This window comes from Uloborus diversus, unplaced genomic scaffold, assembly GCF_026930045.1.
Source record: "Uloborus diversus isolate 005 unplaced genomic scaffold, Udiv.v.3.1 scaffold_13, whole genome shotgun sequence".
Taxonomy (NCBI): domain Eukaryota; kingdom Metazoa; phylum Arthropoda; class Arachnida; order Araneae; family Uloboridae; genus Uloborus; species Uloborus diversus.
Genome location: NW_026557987.1, coordinates 2,749,203 through 2,767,362, shown reverse-complemented (window position 1 = coordinate 2,767,362; position 18,160 = coordinate 2,749,203). Strand labels below are relative to the sequence as shown.

At 30.6% G+C, this 18,160-nt stretch overlaps 1 protein-coding gene across 1 annotated transcript; it reads left to right on the top strand.

Annotated features, from left to right (window-relative positions):
* The first annotated feature begins 992 nt into the window (after nucleotides 1-992).
* Nucleotides 993-15,580, top strand: LOC129232608 (solute carrier family 25 member 44-like). Its single transcript, XM_054866743.1, has 3 exons — nucleotides 993-1,650; nucleotides 5,363-5,490; nucleotides 15,389-15,580. Exons 1-3 carry the CDS (start codon nucleotides 993-995, stop codon nucleotides 15,578-15,580), a joined length of 978 nt encoding a protein of 325 aa, XP_054722718.1.
* Nucleotides 15,581-18,160: the final 2,580 nt, after the last annotated feature.

The following is an 18,160-nucleotide window of genomic DNA, read 5'->3' as shown; positions in this document are numbered from 1 at the left end:
AACGACTGCAAACTTTCAGATTCGTCATTGGTATTAAACTTTTCACTCTGACATATCGTCACCTCTGAGCAACAGTAAGATATTTTAGTGTTATTTCTGGGATTAGGTATCTTACTGTTGCTCTGAGACCACGATATCCTTTTTTGAATTCAACACGATAAAAGCATTTTCTTCACTTGAATGTTCTTTCATTTAGCAAAATGAAAGAAATATTTTTTTACAAACAAAACATGTCAAAGGAGTACCAAAAATTGGAAAAATAGCATTGTACTTTTGTACAGTTTAGGGTTACAATGATTTACCCCTTTCATGTGAAGACACTAGACCATTCAAATATTGCTTGTTGCCCTTAGTCAAATGTTTTTTTATCCATTACATCTTTTTGTGTTGATAAAATGGTTCTTTGTAATTATGAAACATCTGTAGCTTTTTTTTGTGCAAATTTTGTGCTACATTGATGTTGTTATCCTTTACATCTGTATAAAAGTCACAATTGTACAATCATCGTAATGTTTGGAGCTTGGCCAGGGAATATCAGGGAACTTTATTTCCTGGATTTTATTACCACCAAGTTAAAATTTATATGTAAAATGTTCTTGCCTGTTAGACTTTAATTTTAAAGTTTGAACTTTGAGAAAACTAAGGGTGGATTTAACTCTCTCAAAAGCACTTTTATCAATTTGCCAATCCTGCATAGTACACTCGAATCTCATGAACGAGAAAGATCAGTTAACATTCAACAATCATCTGGTCCCGTGGAGAATAATTACTTAGTGAGTTTCAAACAAGATTTGACTGTATTGTAGAGAAATGTGTCTAATACTTCCACTTATTTCTAGTATGTTAATTTTTTTTTTACTTTTCAGGAAATGGAGCTATTAATGTCAGCATTCATCACTGTCATGCCTGCAAATTGATGACACTTCACAAAGTCATCCTCTTCTCCTTAGCGATGGACTGCCCCGTATGCTCTTGACCTCGGACTGCATAGCATGACGTGCCAAATTGAAACCATGGATCCTCCGAGAATATTTACCATTGAATGGGATATGATGGACAAGAGCCGTTTCTTCTCGCTCTCGATGGTAAACTCCTTCGCCCTCCGTGGTCTGTTGTATCCCTTCACAGTCATCAAGACCCGCTTGCAGATCCAGAGACAGAATGCCCTCTACACCGGAACCTTCGACGCCTTCTTGAAGATCCTGAAATACGAAGGAGCCTGTGGACTCTATCGAGGCTTCTGGATCAATTCCATCCAGATGGTCTCTGGCATCGGCTACATCATAACCTACGAGAAGGTCAGGCACATGCTGACTCTCTATGCGGACATTCGGGACGGAAGGCTGAAGGGTCTCATTGGTGGAGGATGTGGCTCACTGGTGGGACAGACTATCATAACGCCTTTCGATGTGGTGTCCCAGCACATGATGGTCCTCGGGCAGCTCAGGGATAAGAGTGTCGCAAATCCAACGGCCATGAATCCTCTGAACATTCAGCTTGGCTCCTCCAGGAGGGGTCTGGCGATGGCCATCGTGAGAGAGGTGTACAAAAAAGATGGACTTAAAGGTTTCTACAGAGGATATTATGCGTCGCTGTGTACATACGTTCCTAGCAGTGCACTGTGGTGGATGTTCTATCCCGTTTATTCTGGTAATTATGCACTTGAAAATAGCTCAGAGGGTATTGTGTACCTTTTTCCCGTTACAACCAATGCCAATACAATGAAATATTTGTTTCAACCAAATAAATTTTTAGTTCTGATATAATTGCTATTACATTATTTTAATTCCATTGTAACAAAATTCCTGTTACAACCAACGACATTTGTGGTCTCTTGAAGTTTGCTGCAACGGAATTTCATCGTATTGCTGTTTACATATGGTTGCAATCAATCCCAAAAGCTACTTATTTTACCATTTAGTAAGCTCAAGCTATGGAAACCACAATTTTCTATTTTTTAAGCAGCTAAGTCTGGCTCAGTTGGTGTATGCGTTTTTCTTAGTAGATATGAAATTGTTAAGAAAGACGTGCTAAATGAGCCAATCTTTATCAATATTACAGAAATACCAATCAAAGTTATATAATGTTGTTGTTCTCAATAAAAATCAAATTCTAGTTTTGTATGCGACACATTTTATGTTACTTAATGTTTGACTTTTAAATTTTTTTTTTTTTTTTGAACTGTCTTAATCGTTTGATTCATTGAAAATTATTTCTTCTGCAAAGAAAATTTTTGGAAAATACTGTCAATTTACATATAATTTTTTTTTACTTGTAAGAATAATTAATTTCATTCTTTGTTCATGTTTTTTTGAGGTAGGAGTTATGTAGGAGCCCATGCTAATGTTATATTTCCTGAAAGTTGTTTTGCCTCAAAGGACGAACAAACAGCTCTTTTGGAATATCCGATTGCAATTTAAAAGGGAAATGCAAAACTTGACGCTGTACGAAGCGTATATACGAAATTTTATCCTTCTATGGACTAACGTTTTTGTATTATGTGAGGTACACACATAATGTACGTAGAAAACTTATAGAAACAAATGTTGCAACTAAATTTATTCGAGGATGATCAAAGAGCAGTTTTTGGTTGCCTGCAAGTTTACACTCAAGTACATGTAGACATCGAGAAAAAAAACTAATCAAAACTCGTTTAGGGTTAATTAAACATAAATTTATGTTGATATTTCAGTAATAAATTTTTAGAGAAGAAAATATTTCTTTTTCATTGCTTAAGGAAGTAAGCAGCGCATGTCCTTTTGTAGTCTATAAAATTTTTCGGATAATCCAAGTTTTCAGTAATCCCAGGTGGGGCGAGCCCCAATTACCTCGGATTTTCGAGACTCTATTGTACAACCAAAAATGACACAAATCACCAAGTGCATACTTGCTAAGTTGGGAAGTATGGAATTGCTGTTTTTACTAGAGAAATATCCAATTATTCATTTGATCTTGAGTTTTGCTATTTTGTTAAATTAAATTAAGGTTCATTTACCATGTAACAGCTTCTAATCTTTCCTATGAAATGATGTTAAGTTCTCTTTTAAAGTATCCTTCTCTTATTTAAAAAAAAAAAAACTATTTTATGTCATATAGTTGCACTTGAAATTATAGCAGTGACTGTTCGATCATCAACAACTTCATAAGTTTTAAGTAGTAAAAAGAGCTGTATAAGGGACTGTCCATGTGTCCAACTTTTTTTTCAACAGTGTTGTTCCTATCCTCCTTTTGTCACATTTCACCTCCCCCGACTGCTCTTTTGTTTGCCAACTCTACTGTTTTTAACGGGAGACTCCCGTTTTTTGCTTCCATCTCCCGATTTCCCGTTTTTTACGATTTACTCCCGTTTTTGCACTTTTTTCAGTCAATCATAAAAAATTTCACTTTCTTTTCAATAGATGGCGCCCTTTTCTTGTCTACCAATGTCAGGGAATAAGATTTTTTCCAATTAATAACTCATTTTGTTAAAATGAATTTTTTGGAAGCTTACCACTTTGCATGTTCAACGAAACACGTGCTTTGCAGAAAATTACAGCAGATTTCAATCCTTTTGCATCTTGGAAATATTTCAATTATTTTGGAAGTTTGAAGTTATTTTAACATGAGCTACCCTATACCTACTTATTTTATATTTTATTTTAATTATATATTGTTTTTTTTTTTTAGATTTTAGTAATTAAATTTTTGTAGCTACTTTTTTGGTAGAGACTGGGGAATGTACGAAACTTTAAGCAAATTCACTCCTTGATTTTTGGTTTTGCCTTTGCAGTATATTTTTCTTGCTACTACCAATTAGCTTACATCTGTAAAAAATCCCCATTATACTTTAAATTTAGTATTCATGTTATTTAAAAGCATCATTTAATAATTCTGTTGTGAAGATGTGTCGCTGGTGAATCGCCTTTATACCTCTAGTGGAATCTCCTGTTTTTCTTTCTTTGAACGATGGCAAGTCTGCTATTTTTCATAAAAAACATTCTTATTAAAAACTATGTTACACTTCGTGTTACTTCCTCTCCCTTCCCCCTCTTTGTCACAAACTCACTTATTCCATGGACCCCTTCCCCCCTCAAAGGGTGATATCATTTGCATACCTATCGACCCACTGATTTTTCCAGTGGTTTGCAGGATTTTCAGCATTTCTCCCAGTTTCCAATCTTTAATAAAAATATACCGAATTTTATAAGTACTTAGGAAAATCCCTTTATTTAGGGAATTTTGAGGGGAAAAAACCATGTGAAATTGTGTTTCTAAAGCAGGGTTCATTGATTTAAATCAGCTTGATTTAAATCGTGATTAAAATCATAATTTAAATCAAGTGATTTAAAAAAAAATGTCTTTGATTTAAATCAATTGATTTGAATATCGTGATTTTTTTAACAAAATCATTAATTAAAATCAGTTGATTTATTTTATAAATTAATTTTCCATTTTTAGAATGTATTGCTCTAAATTTAACTACATCTGCATATGACACAGATTTTCACTCTATTGCTTTTACTCCAAAATTAGTTTAGAACAAAATAAAAATTTGAATGACTAATGTAGTTCAGAAAAGTTGTGGTTCAACATATTATTTTACACTAAAACGTACATGATAATGGAAAACTTATCTTTAACCAAAGCATAAAACAAAATCACATCTTATCTAAGCATTATAACGTATTTATAAATCTTACAATATTATTGAATAGTTAGAGAACTTATCTTAATTTTAAAAGTAAGTTGAATGGATTCATCTATTGTATTAAATATATTATGTTTATAAATGTAAAGTAATTAGTATCTACAAATTGTTAAACATTTAAAAAAATAAAAAATGTCTGATTTAAATTTTAGAAACCCGATTTAAATGAAATAAAATCCAACTTTTTTGATAAAAAAAAAAATCACGGACCCTGTTCTAAAGATTGTCTTGACGTATGTACTCCATTGTTTGAAAGTTTCCTGATAAAGTTTAAACTTCAATACATCAAAATCTAGCGACATTATCAATGCTTATTACGTTTGATCAAAAACAAGTTTTAACTGTACATCAAGCTGTATTAAGTATTCTGAAGTAAATCATTTGCATATGATTGCACTTAAATGGATAGTCAGAAACCTTTTGGATATTTCCTTGGAAAGTTAAGTTGGCAGGCACGCATTTGGGGTCATATAAATGTGGTCTAAGTCATATTTTTTGTGTGTTGACTGAACTACTCAAAAATGCATAGTTACGTAAAAAACTGCAGGCAGTCACCAATCTAAATAACACAATTTTTGAAAAATTCTTTCTTTTAATTATGCAAATTTTTTATGTCTCGGTTAATGCAATATTATTTTTGACGCTGTAAACTGACATTTTCTTTTTCTCTGCCAGATGCTCTAGCATCAGTGCTGCCTCTATGGACATCCCACATGTTTATCCACTGCATAGGGGGGCAGATGAGCGGCATTACAGTAGCTGTGATCACCAATCCACTGGATGTCATTCGAGCTCGTATCCAGGTAATGATTTCCTCATGATGTGTACAGTCTTGCATAATATAGACGAACGCGCGAGCTGCATTCGCAGAAAATTTTTGTTAAACTGCCAACGTTAATAAAAATATTTAAAAAAAAAAATAAATTAAGGAAGTTTTTAAAAAAAACCCCAGTTTATTTCTGTTGAAGCCTTTCTCCAAAAGCCTTTTAAAGCACACGTGTGAAAAAAAATAATGGTTTTGGCAGTTTTCTTCAGTTGGTGAAAATTAAGCAAATTATATGTTTGTGAAAAAAAAAAATTAAATGATTGTTTTTTTTTTGGCCTTTTACATATTTGAATATAAATTTAATTCTTTATTCAAGGGTGAGTTAGGCAAAATAATTACAGTAGAACCTCCCTTAAGGGACACCTCTATTTAAGGGACATTTTTTCTGGTCCCAGTCCCTTTGAATAGGGACCTCCATGTATTTGCCTCTAACTAAGGGACATTCCATTTAAGGGACAGTCACAGAGAAAAAATAATTATGTGCAAGTGCATAAGAAAGAGTGAATTTACTGGAATTCAAGTTTCACTTTTCCTTTAATAACTAATTGAGAAGAGTTTGACATTAACATATGTTAAACAAACAAGTATATATTGTAAAAGTCTTGCTGAAAGTTACATGCATGATATGATATTCCCACCCAGATATTTATTCAAGTAGGCTCAGGGCCTACTTGAAGGCAAAGGAGAGGTCACAGAAACTGACTACCTTTTTATATGAAAATTAAAATGTGAACACTAATTGTAATTCACAATATCTTGCGTTGTAAATTACATGACATAAAGCAAATTCATGCAATGACTTACTTCAAAATAATTGCTTTATGCTGCAAAACTTTGAACTGACCAAATTTTTGACTTATAAATATAATTAATAAAATTATAAAAAACTTAAAAAAAATCATTAAGTGTGAATTTTATTTAGTTGTGTATGAAAAATGAAAAGTATTTAATATTAAATGTTAATAACTTAAGTTTCTAACAAAATTATAATGAGCCAACACACTGCATGCGTAAACTAAAATACCTCCGAATAAGGGACACCTCTATTTAAGGGACATAATGTGTGGTCTCATTAGTGTCCCCTATCGAGAGGTTCTACTGTATTTGCAGAAAATTTTCCAGTAGAAATTGTATTACTGTGCTAACTTCAGACGGAAAAGTATTTCGGCATTAACATTGAATAATACAGATTCAAATGTAGGATCTTCTTTTAGTATTAGGATTATGTATTTATTTATTTTTTATTTATTTATTTTTTTTTTTTTGAAATTTTGATGCAAGGTTTGTTGGCATCCTGTTGTTTTCCCCCTTCAGGTTCCTTAAAAATTTTAGGATTTTTCTATTTAGTTCTTTATTGTACCCATACTCTTTGAGATTTCACTAACTTTTTTTTAAGATTACTCAAATATTGGATTTGCTATCTCCTTTATCTTAAAGATGCTTCTGGTGAAAGTATTTTAGTAATCAGTACTATAACTGATAACAAAATGGCAAAATTGATAAAACTCTAAAAATATTTCAGGAAAATGTCAAGCAATTTTGTACGAAGTTAAAAAAAAAAATCCTTATCATTTTCAAACATTTCTTTCTTCAGAATATCGAAAAGAAATTCTGAAGAAGCTTTATAAAAGTTTTGCGTTTTTTGTTTCACATTTTACAGCTCCTGTGTTCAAAAATTTATATTTTTGCTTATACTTCAGGCCCCTCTATGTCAATCAGACAGTTTTGTATATCCTCTCTGATTGTTCAAATTTCAATCATGTTCGTTTCAAATTTTTCAATCAATTTCATCCGTCTCTTGAAGGAATTGCTAGAGGACACACCTCATCCTAAATTGTCCCCCTTCCTTCAGGAGATTGGATTTTTGTCTCTTATTCAGTGTTTGTTCTTCTGTCCTTGTTTTTGTCTTGTCTTTGTTGTTATTATTTTTTATGTTACTCGAAATTGTTTCTCGGTTACTCCTTTCGGCTTGTCACTCAAAATTAAAAAACTTCGTTAATGCGTTTATTTTGGCAAATTTTTCATAAGTCTAGAAGTTTTATGTCCTTTGCTCCTTAGTAAAAATCTTTTTTTTTTTTTTTTGGCTCTTCTTTCCACTATTCAACAATCATTTGACGCAGTATAGCCTACTAAGTCTCTTGCTAAGCCCCCCCCCCAAAAAAAACCATTCAAACCAACCAACCAACAGGCCCCTCTTTCTCTTCAGAAGTATGTTTCTTTTGAATGTCTAAACTGAAGTTTAAGTTTTCTTTAAAGTTGTTAAATTTTGATAAATTAAATCAAATGTCTATATAAATTTTCTGTCATTAAGTATTATTACTACTACTTTTTTTTTTTTCAAGATTTTTACAACTCACTTTAAGAACAGTTTATTTAAAATTTTGATAGTTATTCTGAAGAGGAAATAGCAGCATTTTGCAAATATTAAGGTTATTTTGTTATTTTTTAGCAGGAAAGAAATATTTTTCTTTTATGACTTCAATGCTTTAAATATATAAGGGATTTCCGACCGTTTTGGCTAGAGTGGCTCTATCTAGACATAAAAAGTTGCGCATGCATTTTTCAAATTTTCCAACAAACTCTCAAAAATACAAAAAGGGAAAAATATTATTTATACGCTGTTTGTGGGTTTTTTTGCTCAAGTAGGGGAGGGTGGGCCACGAGACAAAAAATACATATTTTTCATTTTTCGAGTATTGGTGAGTTCTAAACCACAGAAACATACTTGATTATATTAAAGATATCAAATTATAGTATATTGCATCAAATTTAGCTCATTTAATGTTAGGAAAAAAAATTATGAAGCTTTATAAATTCGATGAAAAGTATCTCATTGTGGCCCAGTGATGGGTCACTGTGAGACTACTTTGTACCAAAGTTTGCAAAATATGTACCTTTAGCTGGTTTATTAAAGAAACCCAATTCAGTAGAGTTATTAAAAAATTACAACACCACGTGATAACAGACTGATTTTTTCCAGAATTCCAACAAATTTTTTTTTTCCTAAATTTGATAGTTTCAAGGTCCTGTGTCCCCCTAAAGCATATTTTAAATGGTTAAAACTTTTTTCTTACATATGAAATAAATTTAATTACAGTAAGCAAAAAAAAAAAAAAAAAAAAAAGAAAAAGCAGGATTTAAGAAACAGGAAAAGAATTAAGTAATAAATATTTGGCATTTAACTTATATAATTATTTTATACAAATATTTTTTATAATTATAAAGTGCTTTGAAATGAGTACCATGTGTGGCAACCTTATCAATAACTAACCGGTTTCTAGTTTTGTTTTGTACAAAGCTGTGTAGTAAAATAAAAAGTTCACTTGTAATACAGTAAAACCCCTCCTAACGGACACCCCTCAAAGGCGGACAATTTTTAATTCCCCAGCTCTAATGCAAATAACATTATTGAACCCCTGTTCTGCGGACACTCCTCTATTGCGACAAAAAATTGTCCCGTTAATGTCCCCATTATAGGGATTTTACTGAATTAGTTAAAATATAAATATTTTTAAATCAAGCCTTTTTTTATTGTTAAATTTCTTTTTTGTAAACTAAAACATGAATTAGATAAGTATTTTACACTTGATTACTGCTGTTTGAGCCACAATGAGACTTCTCATTGTGGCCCAAACAACAAAATAAAGATTTTTGCTTCATATCATTAAAATTAACCATGAGTTAAAAATATTACAGCTGAATAATAGAAGAGTAAAGTGTCAGTAATAACATAAACTACAACACTTAGCTTAATTGTTGAAATTTTTCAAGATTATGATGGATGCAAGAAATTATCCAAATAACTTTCAGTGTGTCCAAACAGTAACACATTTTGGTTATATTTACTCTTCCTATAGGTGGTGGTAGTTGTCTGAATAGTATTTACTTTTGAATTTACAATGTCTCATTGTGGCCCACCCTCCTCTAGTTATTTTTTTAAATCCATGTGCATCCGAATAGAGAATATTAAAAAAAAAACAAAAAAAAAAAAAAAAAAAAAAAAACAATATAATAAGAAAAGGAAGAAAAAGCACAAAATTAGATGATTTTGCTAATAAACATATTTAAAGGTTTAGTCAGTTACTTTATGCATGTAATTAAAAGAAAAGTAAATTGGAACAATTCTAGAGAATTGTTAAACAGTAGTCAATGTCTCTTATGAATTTGTAGCTTTTTAGCTAAAAAAATATTGAGGTTACACCTTGAAGAAATTGAAACATATTAATTAATCTTGAACATTTATTTGATTTGTTATATCCTTAATGGAAAAAATTTGTTCACAAAGGTATGTTGATATTAACCTATAATACCAAACGGCCAAATCGTGTAAATTTGAAAAGACTTTGAAAATTACTTCTAAACTCAATGTAATTTGGATCACTTGCCATAGTTGCAATTCTGCAGACATAATTTGTGTGCCAACCTCCTGGCCCATGCTATCTATATGATATTTCTAGGCAGAGCTTTTAAACGGGCCATGTTTTTTGCACCATTTTATTCATCATGATATGTGTCATTAAGAATAAATTAACCACAAATCGTATTTTGATCGTTTTCAAATGTGGTTTTCAGGCTTTGACAAAGTTCCTGAAAACAGTCAGAAAAAATTCAATATTTATTTGCATGCCGCTTTAAATACCCCTCAGGTGCTGCAGGTTGGTCATCCCTACTTTGAATCATAAGTTTCATTCAGTTTTTATGCTTTGATAGTATTTTTTGCCGATTTTAATTTTTGTTTACATGTTAAAAATATATTCATAATTTTCTCCCATTGCTGAGGATTTCCAGCAGTCTTTTCACACTTTCTTTCTGTTTATCATTTTTCATATTTTTTTTTTTTTTTTTTACAGATCATACAAGCCAAGTAGACAAAAATATTTTTTCCCAAAATTATATTATACTGGAAACATATTTTATTACAATATAAATGTACAGTCGAGTCCCGACTTACGCGGGGTATGCTTTCCAAGTCCAATCGCGCAAGTCGAAATTTCGCGTTGTGGAACTAAGTTTGTTTAGAAATTTTTTATAAGCATGCCCAATTATTTCAGACATGTGTTAACACCCCTCAAATTGTTTCAAACCATTTCTCAACTATATATTACCATATCTTTTATTAAAAACTGACTTTTTACTGTATTTTAGAAAAAACGTTACTATTTAACATAAATTACTGTTATGATGCACAAAATCAACAATCAATGAGAGACATGAATTAAAACAGTACGGCACTTACATTAAGTACATTACTGCATTATAATAGCACTGAACAGTAGACATTGTAAACTTAATTATAATTTTTAAAATGATGAAGATGATGGTTTATGCAGTGTGGGAACACCCCTCTTTCAGACTTTTAACTGCAATGAAAGAGCAGCTTCCATTTTCATGATGTTTGTATTTTGCTCCTCAGACACTACTCCGCCAGCTTCAGTATTAAAGCTAAGTTCTGAACTTTTACGGATTTCCTTTTCCTGAATTTTAATGGAACGTATCGAAGATTCACTCATATCTAATTGTCGTGCTACCTTCGAAGCACTTTTTAATTGTTCAACCATATCGGGAATCTTGACCTGTTCTTTAATGCTCAGAAACTTTCTCTTTATCTTTCCACTTTCACGAACTTAAAATGAAAACGCATGTTTGGGAGTCATTCCATTTTATCAACGTTCATTATGCAGAATGAAGGCAAAAAAAAAAACACGTTAAGAATCGGAGAGGTTATTTGTATAAACTAAAGCAAAACGTTTAGACTAATGCAGTGTGTGAACTTCCGCTTTCAGTGATGCTAAAGCGATGAAAGTCCATTCACAAAACCCAAAATTTAGTGACAACAAAGTCCATTCTAACGCTCGGCTGCTAATTTTCAAAAAAATTCAAGTTGCAGTCGAGGACTTTGTGTCCGCAATAAAAAATTCATTACTCATGAAAAACTCGCATTATAGCCATTTCGCGTAAGTCGGATCGCGTTGTAGATTTTTTTTGGAAGTATAATTAAGTTATTTTCATGAAGTTGTATCTTTATGTCATTCACAACAATTTGTTCTTTGTATTGGATTACTTTTTTCTTTTTGCATTCTTAATACAGATGCAAAATTTCCAAAAATTTGAGGTGGTGGGGAAAAAAGTTTTTTTTAAAACCTTTTTTTTCCAGAAAAAATAGAAAAATCGATTTTTTACAAATTAAAATGTAGATTACTAGTTATATTTTCATAGAGAACATAAAAAATGTTAATTATTTTAATATATAAATGTGTAATCCATATTATTATTTTCTTTTTAACAGAATTATGCACCAAACTTTTAAGCCTATTTAAAAGATTAGCCATGAGCTTTCTTTGTTCAAAACACCAAAAATTATCCAAATTATTCTAATCATCATTCAATGTTTACTTTTGAATAAGATGTGATTTTTGTAAAAAGTTCAATAAATATTTTTGACAAAAACTGGAACTTTTTTTTTTTTGTAAATTGTGAGGTTTGAAACAGAAAGTTGTTTTTTTTCTTAGAATTTTAGAGTTGCATATTTATTTAGATGTGTGTACGTATAAATATATACACACCCATTAAATGCAAATGTATTAAAGTTTTTACCAAAGCATTTCCACTAATTACTGATATTAATTTTCTGTTTCAGTCTTGTGTGTACATTGTGTTTTAGTTAGATAAACAGCAAATAATGCTTTGGTGGGCTGAGACATTATATTTTCTTACAGCCTGCTTAGTGTTTTCATATGGTATACTGAATATAAAATAACTTTTGAGTATTAAAATGTATTAATGTATTTAATGTGACTTTGTAAAAAATAAATAAATAACTTGTCAATTGAAGTGTTCACAATATTAATCTAAATAAATTGGTTCTAAAAATAAAAACGTTTAGTCCACATTCAGTAAAAATATTTAGTTTTTTTTTTTTTACTTACAATATGAAAATCATTAAGAAAAAAAGTTTAGAACGAAAAATATATACATAAATGAAACATATTTAAAATTAGAGTCAGCTGTATAGGTTTTATATGTTTTTAAATACATATTTGATTGTTCACATTCAATCAATTTTTATTTTTTTTAATTTACAAAATATTTATTTTTATAGATTTTGGATTATTTTTGTTTTATGCTAACAAATACAATTTCAGTAAAAATATAGTTTTGGACTGGACGGTAATTCAAAGCTTTACCAACCCTTATTATTGTCAGTGGTCAAAAGTTCTTGAAATAAGCTCAATAAACAACAAGGTAATATAATATTACTTGTTTAAATTATAAGTACTTGTGAAAAATTAAAAAATGCGCATAGCTTAGAACTTGAGTTGAAAAAACATTGCTTTAGCACCACTTTTTCCTACATAACTTTTTAAAAACTTCCATAGTAAGTGATTGTTCCGGGACCCAATATAAGCTGATTTTGCTACCGTTTTTCGGTACCCTTCACAAAAATCTTGTTTTGAAATCGGTACTTTCACAAAAATCAAGTAATAAAATCAGTAGCTTCACAAAAACATTGAAAATTTCACAAAAATTCACATTTTAAAATTTGTTTCTCTGTTTAAAACAAAATTTACTCATAAAATAAAGTTCTAAGCAGGTTTATATGAACAATCGCTTAAATAGCAATCTTTTTGTAGTATTTTAACTAAATTTTAGCTGTTTCTCGCCAAAGTGTATTTATGCAATATTATCGCAATCCTTTAACATCTGTTTTGGGGAACCGTTTTTCTCATAATTTCTTATATTGTACACAGTACATAGACCATTAAGCTGAAATTCCGATGGTATTTTTCTTACTTCTTAGGTTTTTAGTCCCCCCCCCCAAAAAAAGACAAACAAAACCTGTTAAAAATAATAATAGATGACATTTACACTTTTCGAAGTAAAATTTCACTTGTTCCACTTCTTCTATTACAAAAATTAGGATGCGTCTAAACTTTTCACAAAAACAATGCTGATAAAAAAAACTTTCACAAAAATTGAATGATGCAATACTTTCACAAAAATAGGTAGTGAGAAAAAAATCTTGGATTGGCCCGTGGCTGTTGATTTTTTTGTGAAGAAATATTACCTCCACATTCAAAACATTAAAAGAACTCTCCACTATGTACCCCCATCATTCTAATATTGAAAAATTAAAAACAATCGCTCTGTTTTGTCATTTTGTGTTACTTGATTTCTTTTTAAATTTCTTTTTAAAAAAAATCATAACAATCTTTGGGAAAGCAAACCAGTTTTATTCTATTATCTGGCAGAATTATTCGATCGTTTAAAGAGGGATTGTTTAACATAGCATCTGTGGGGAAATATTCAGTTCTGCAAGGCTGTATTCTTGTAAGGAAGGTATTTGTTTACATACTTGCCAACTCCACTGGTTTTAACGGGAGACTCCCGTTTTTTGCTTCCATCTCCCGATTTCCCGTTTTTTTACGATTTTCTCCCGTTTTTGCTGTTTTTTTCAGTCAATCATCAAAAATTTTCACTTTCTTCTCAATAGATGGCGCTCTTTTCTAGTCTACCAATGTCAGGGAATAAGAACTTTGCCAATTAATAACTCATTTAATAAAAATTAATTTTTTAGAAGCTTTCCACATTGCATGGTCAACGAAGCACGTGCTTTGCCGAAAATTGCAGCAGATTTCAATCCTTTTGCATCTTGAAATTATTTCAATTATTTTGAATGTTTGAAGTTATTTTAACATGTGCTACCCTATACCTACTTATTTTATGTTGTATTTTCATTATGTATTGATTTCCTTTTTTTTTTCGGATTTCGGTAATTAAATTTTTTGTAGCTACTTTTTTGGTAGAGACTGAAGTATGTGTGAAACTTTAATCAAATTCACTCCTTATTATTTAGTTTTTCCGTAGCAGTATATTTTCCTTGCTACTACCAATTTGCCTTACATCTGCAAAAAATCCCCATTTCACTTAAAATTTAGTATTTATGTTATTTAGAAGCATACTTTAAAAATTCTGTAGCGAGGATATGGTTCGATGGTGAATCACCTATATACCTCTAGTAAAATCTCCTGTTTTTTTCCTTCGAAGGTTGGCATGTATGTTTATCTATTGCATACCTGCCAACCCTTCCGGATTTCCCGGAAGTTTTACGGATTTTTATGTCCTTTTCCGTTTTTCCGGTTATGAGCAAAATCTTCCGGATTTTTCACGTTTTGTAGAAAAAATAATTATCTCGCCAATTTTGGCGCTAACGTGACTTTTGTAGAACGCAGCACCGCGTTATAGTCCAAGTAGCCAAGGAAAGGTTGCCGTAAGAGAATGGCACGAGAAGAAGCGAGGCAAGATTATGACGTCACTGAGTGATACAGCGCATGACTTCATCGGGATCCAATCAAAGCAAGCGTCGCGCCTGGCAACTAGGGGCACAATTTCGGCGCCAATTATCTTCTCATTCTCTCAATTCGAGCTGTTTTTGCTTCATTCTTTTTTTAAGATGAGTAACAAATGTTATTTCCAAACTTTTAAAGAAAGCAATAAAAGTAATATTTACTAAACGAAAGTAAGTTCAATTGATATAAAATTCATAACTAATATATTGTTAAATGTAAAGAGGGTAGGTGTCCTGTTTGATTTTATTTTGCGTTAAAATCTTGTGGATAAAAATAAAAAAATCTTCCGGATTTTTTTTCTCAGAGGTTGGCAGGTATGCTATTGCCCGATTAAGCAGGCTGACTTATATTGGAGCATTGCTGTGAAAGTGCAGCAATCTTTAAACTTTCTAAATAATAACTCTTAGCACTTTTTTACTGTACCTTGAAAAAGAAATAAGGTCTTGATTGTTAAGTATTTTTAAAATGCTGTGAACTCCCTTTACTTTAATTTCATATGACTTTAATGCTTTATTTTTTGTTTTGCAGGTTCACCGAATGAATTCTTTTTCTAGTGCCCTCAATAAAATCTGGTTCGAGGAAGGCATCTTATTTCTATCCAAAGGTCTTTCCGCACGCATCATACAGACGTTCTTTTCTTCGTTTTTTGTAGTCCTTGGTTATGAGACCTTGAAACGGTGGAGTGTCTACGACCAGTACAAGGATCAGATACGTTGGTGAAAGATGCCTCTTCTAGTTTCTTAGTGATTGAAATTTATGTAATTAATATATTGTAATGTATTTATTTGTAAAATAGGCAAATTTCATTTTTTTTATTTTTATTGAGATATTTTTGCTAATTATTCATACATGTAGTCAAATAAGGAGGTCCTCATTATATTATAATTTTGTTGCAATTGCTTTGTTCCTGTTTTTATTTGTGTGAAAGTTGAAACTTGCTGCAGTCTAGTTCCAAGAAGCTCAAAGTTACGCTCATGCTCTTTAAAAGACATTAATTCAGAAATAATTTCTTAAGGGACTGAAATCTGCCTGTTCGAAAATAGTTTTGAGCAGTAATTTTTAATTTATTCTGCTTGGGGAATCACAAAATTCTCTCATTCCCCAGCTTTTTTTTCTTCCTTCCTTTCCTTTCTTCTTTTTTTTTTTTTTTTGAGTTATTTCAATTTTAGTACACAATGTGAAAGAGGAAAGTCTGATTTTTGCTATATTATTATTGTTTTTTTTTTATCGGTTTAGCAATGAACAGTTTTTAAATGTAATTTTATTAACTAAAAATCTTTTTTAAAATTAAATCTTTCAAAATTTTTTTTAAATGATTTGTATATTTCCAATATTTTCAAAAATATTAGTCAAATAACATTTCAGTGATGTGTCTCAGTTGAAATGAAAATTTTATTAAAGCCCTTTAAAAGAGTATTTTAAAACATTTTAAAAGTCCTGTTAGGTTTTATCGTGTTTAAAATACTATTTAAACTTAAAAAAAAGAAAGACGTTAAAGTGATGAAGTATTTTAAATGAATTTTAGTTATTTTTTGTTTGAATGTTAAGGTAAGACTTGTGAGATATTAAATCATTAATTATTAGAATTTAGGAACTCTTTTGAAAATAAAAATTATTAGAAATTAATTTTTATTTTGTGCAGTTTTAAAGAGCACTAACTTTGATAAATCATATAATTGGGAAAAATTTCTTGTGAAAGAATAAAAATATTCGATTTCTGATGACTTAAATAACCCTTTTAATATTATCACCACACAGTGATAAAGGTTTATTGTTTTATAAAGAGAGTTCGTTTTAAAATTTATGTTTTCGAAATCATGTTTTATTTGTCTTTAATCAAGGTAGGATCAGTACAATGAATATTGTTTCAATATTCTCATTTGCTGTTCTCTTTCTCTGTTTTATTTTTTCAACCACTCATAAGTAATTTAATTTTAATTAAAAAATTCATATGTACTTAAAGATAATTTCATGTATTCTTCGTCACACACAAAATTATAATTTTGTAGTATGCTATTTCATTAATTTCGTGTCAAATGTAACTTCATACATTTTTATAGAAGTCTGTCATTTAAATGACATAATTTAACGTTAGATTATGTATTTTATTCTCGTTGCTGACAAATCTGGAAAATTAATCGTCATTGTTCTTGCATTTTCATTTTTATATTGTTGAATTTTAGTTTAAGTTGAACTTGAGATAGGGCTCTATTTATAGATTTTAAGTCTCACTAGCCCTTGACTCCAAGGTATGAAAAATAAAAAGAAAATGATTTCAAGTCATTTGATATCTCTTAAAATTACTCCTAACTATGCGTGAATTCTTAGATTTAGCTGAATGCTCCAATAATAATAATAATATTTGTTCATATTTTCATCTGTGGAACAAGGTGAAAGAAATATGAAAGGAAATGATTTCAAGTCGTTTATTATCCCTTTAAGTTTAGATCGTAAATTCTTAATTTTGTCTGAATGGTTTTAGAAAAATAATAGTAATAATATTTGTTCATTTTTTCATCTGTGTAATAAGGTAATAGGAATGCATAAAAATACTTGATCAAAATAATCTTATATAGTGTGAAAGTCTGCTAACTGTGATAAAACATTCTTAGGTATCCCCCCCCCCCCTTCATAAATATTATTGATCTATTTTTGAGCTTGGTTTAATGTTTTGAATTTCAACTAGTAGCAACTGCTAGCAAATAATGTGTTCAAATTTTAAAAGTCTTTACAATTTTGAATAGTTTAGGTGGAAATATTAACGCATTTTGATTATATGCAGTCAAACCTTGTTATCACGACACACGTATTTCATGACACTCTGTATGTCATGTCAGTTTTTCAAAAGTCCTGGACGTACGGCATATATTCTTAAAGTGAAGTGGCTCTGGATTTCACCACATTGTTTTGCTGGGAAATTCCAGCTACCACGACCCTTTTTCATTCTTAGACATGATCGATTTTTTCCTCACAATTGAAATATTCTCAATAAAGTAATAAAAACATTTGTTGTAGGAATTTCTGACAAGCAATAATAGACTTGTGTTATTATATCTCATGCGTATGACCTCCAGAGTTGTCAATTCTGAAAGTGAAATTTTCGTCTTCTACATCGGGGACACGAGAAAGGAATGCAAAGGTAGAGGAATTTTAGAACTGAACTAGAGGGAAGTAGTAGGAGAAGAAAAATAGTGTACAGGCGTCCCTCGTAAAACATGGTACTTGTACAACATGGTTTCGATATTACACCATACCAAATTTGCTATTATTATTACATTGTTTCGATATTACACGTTATGA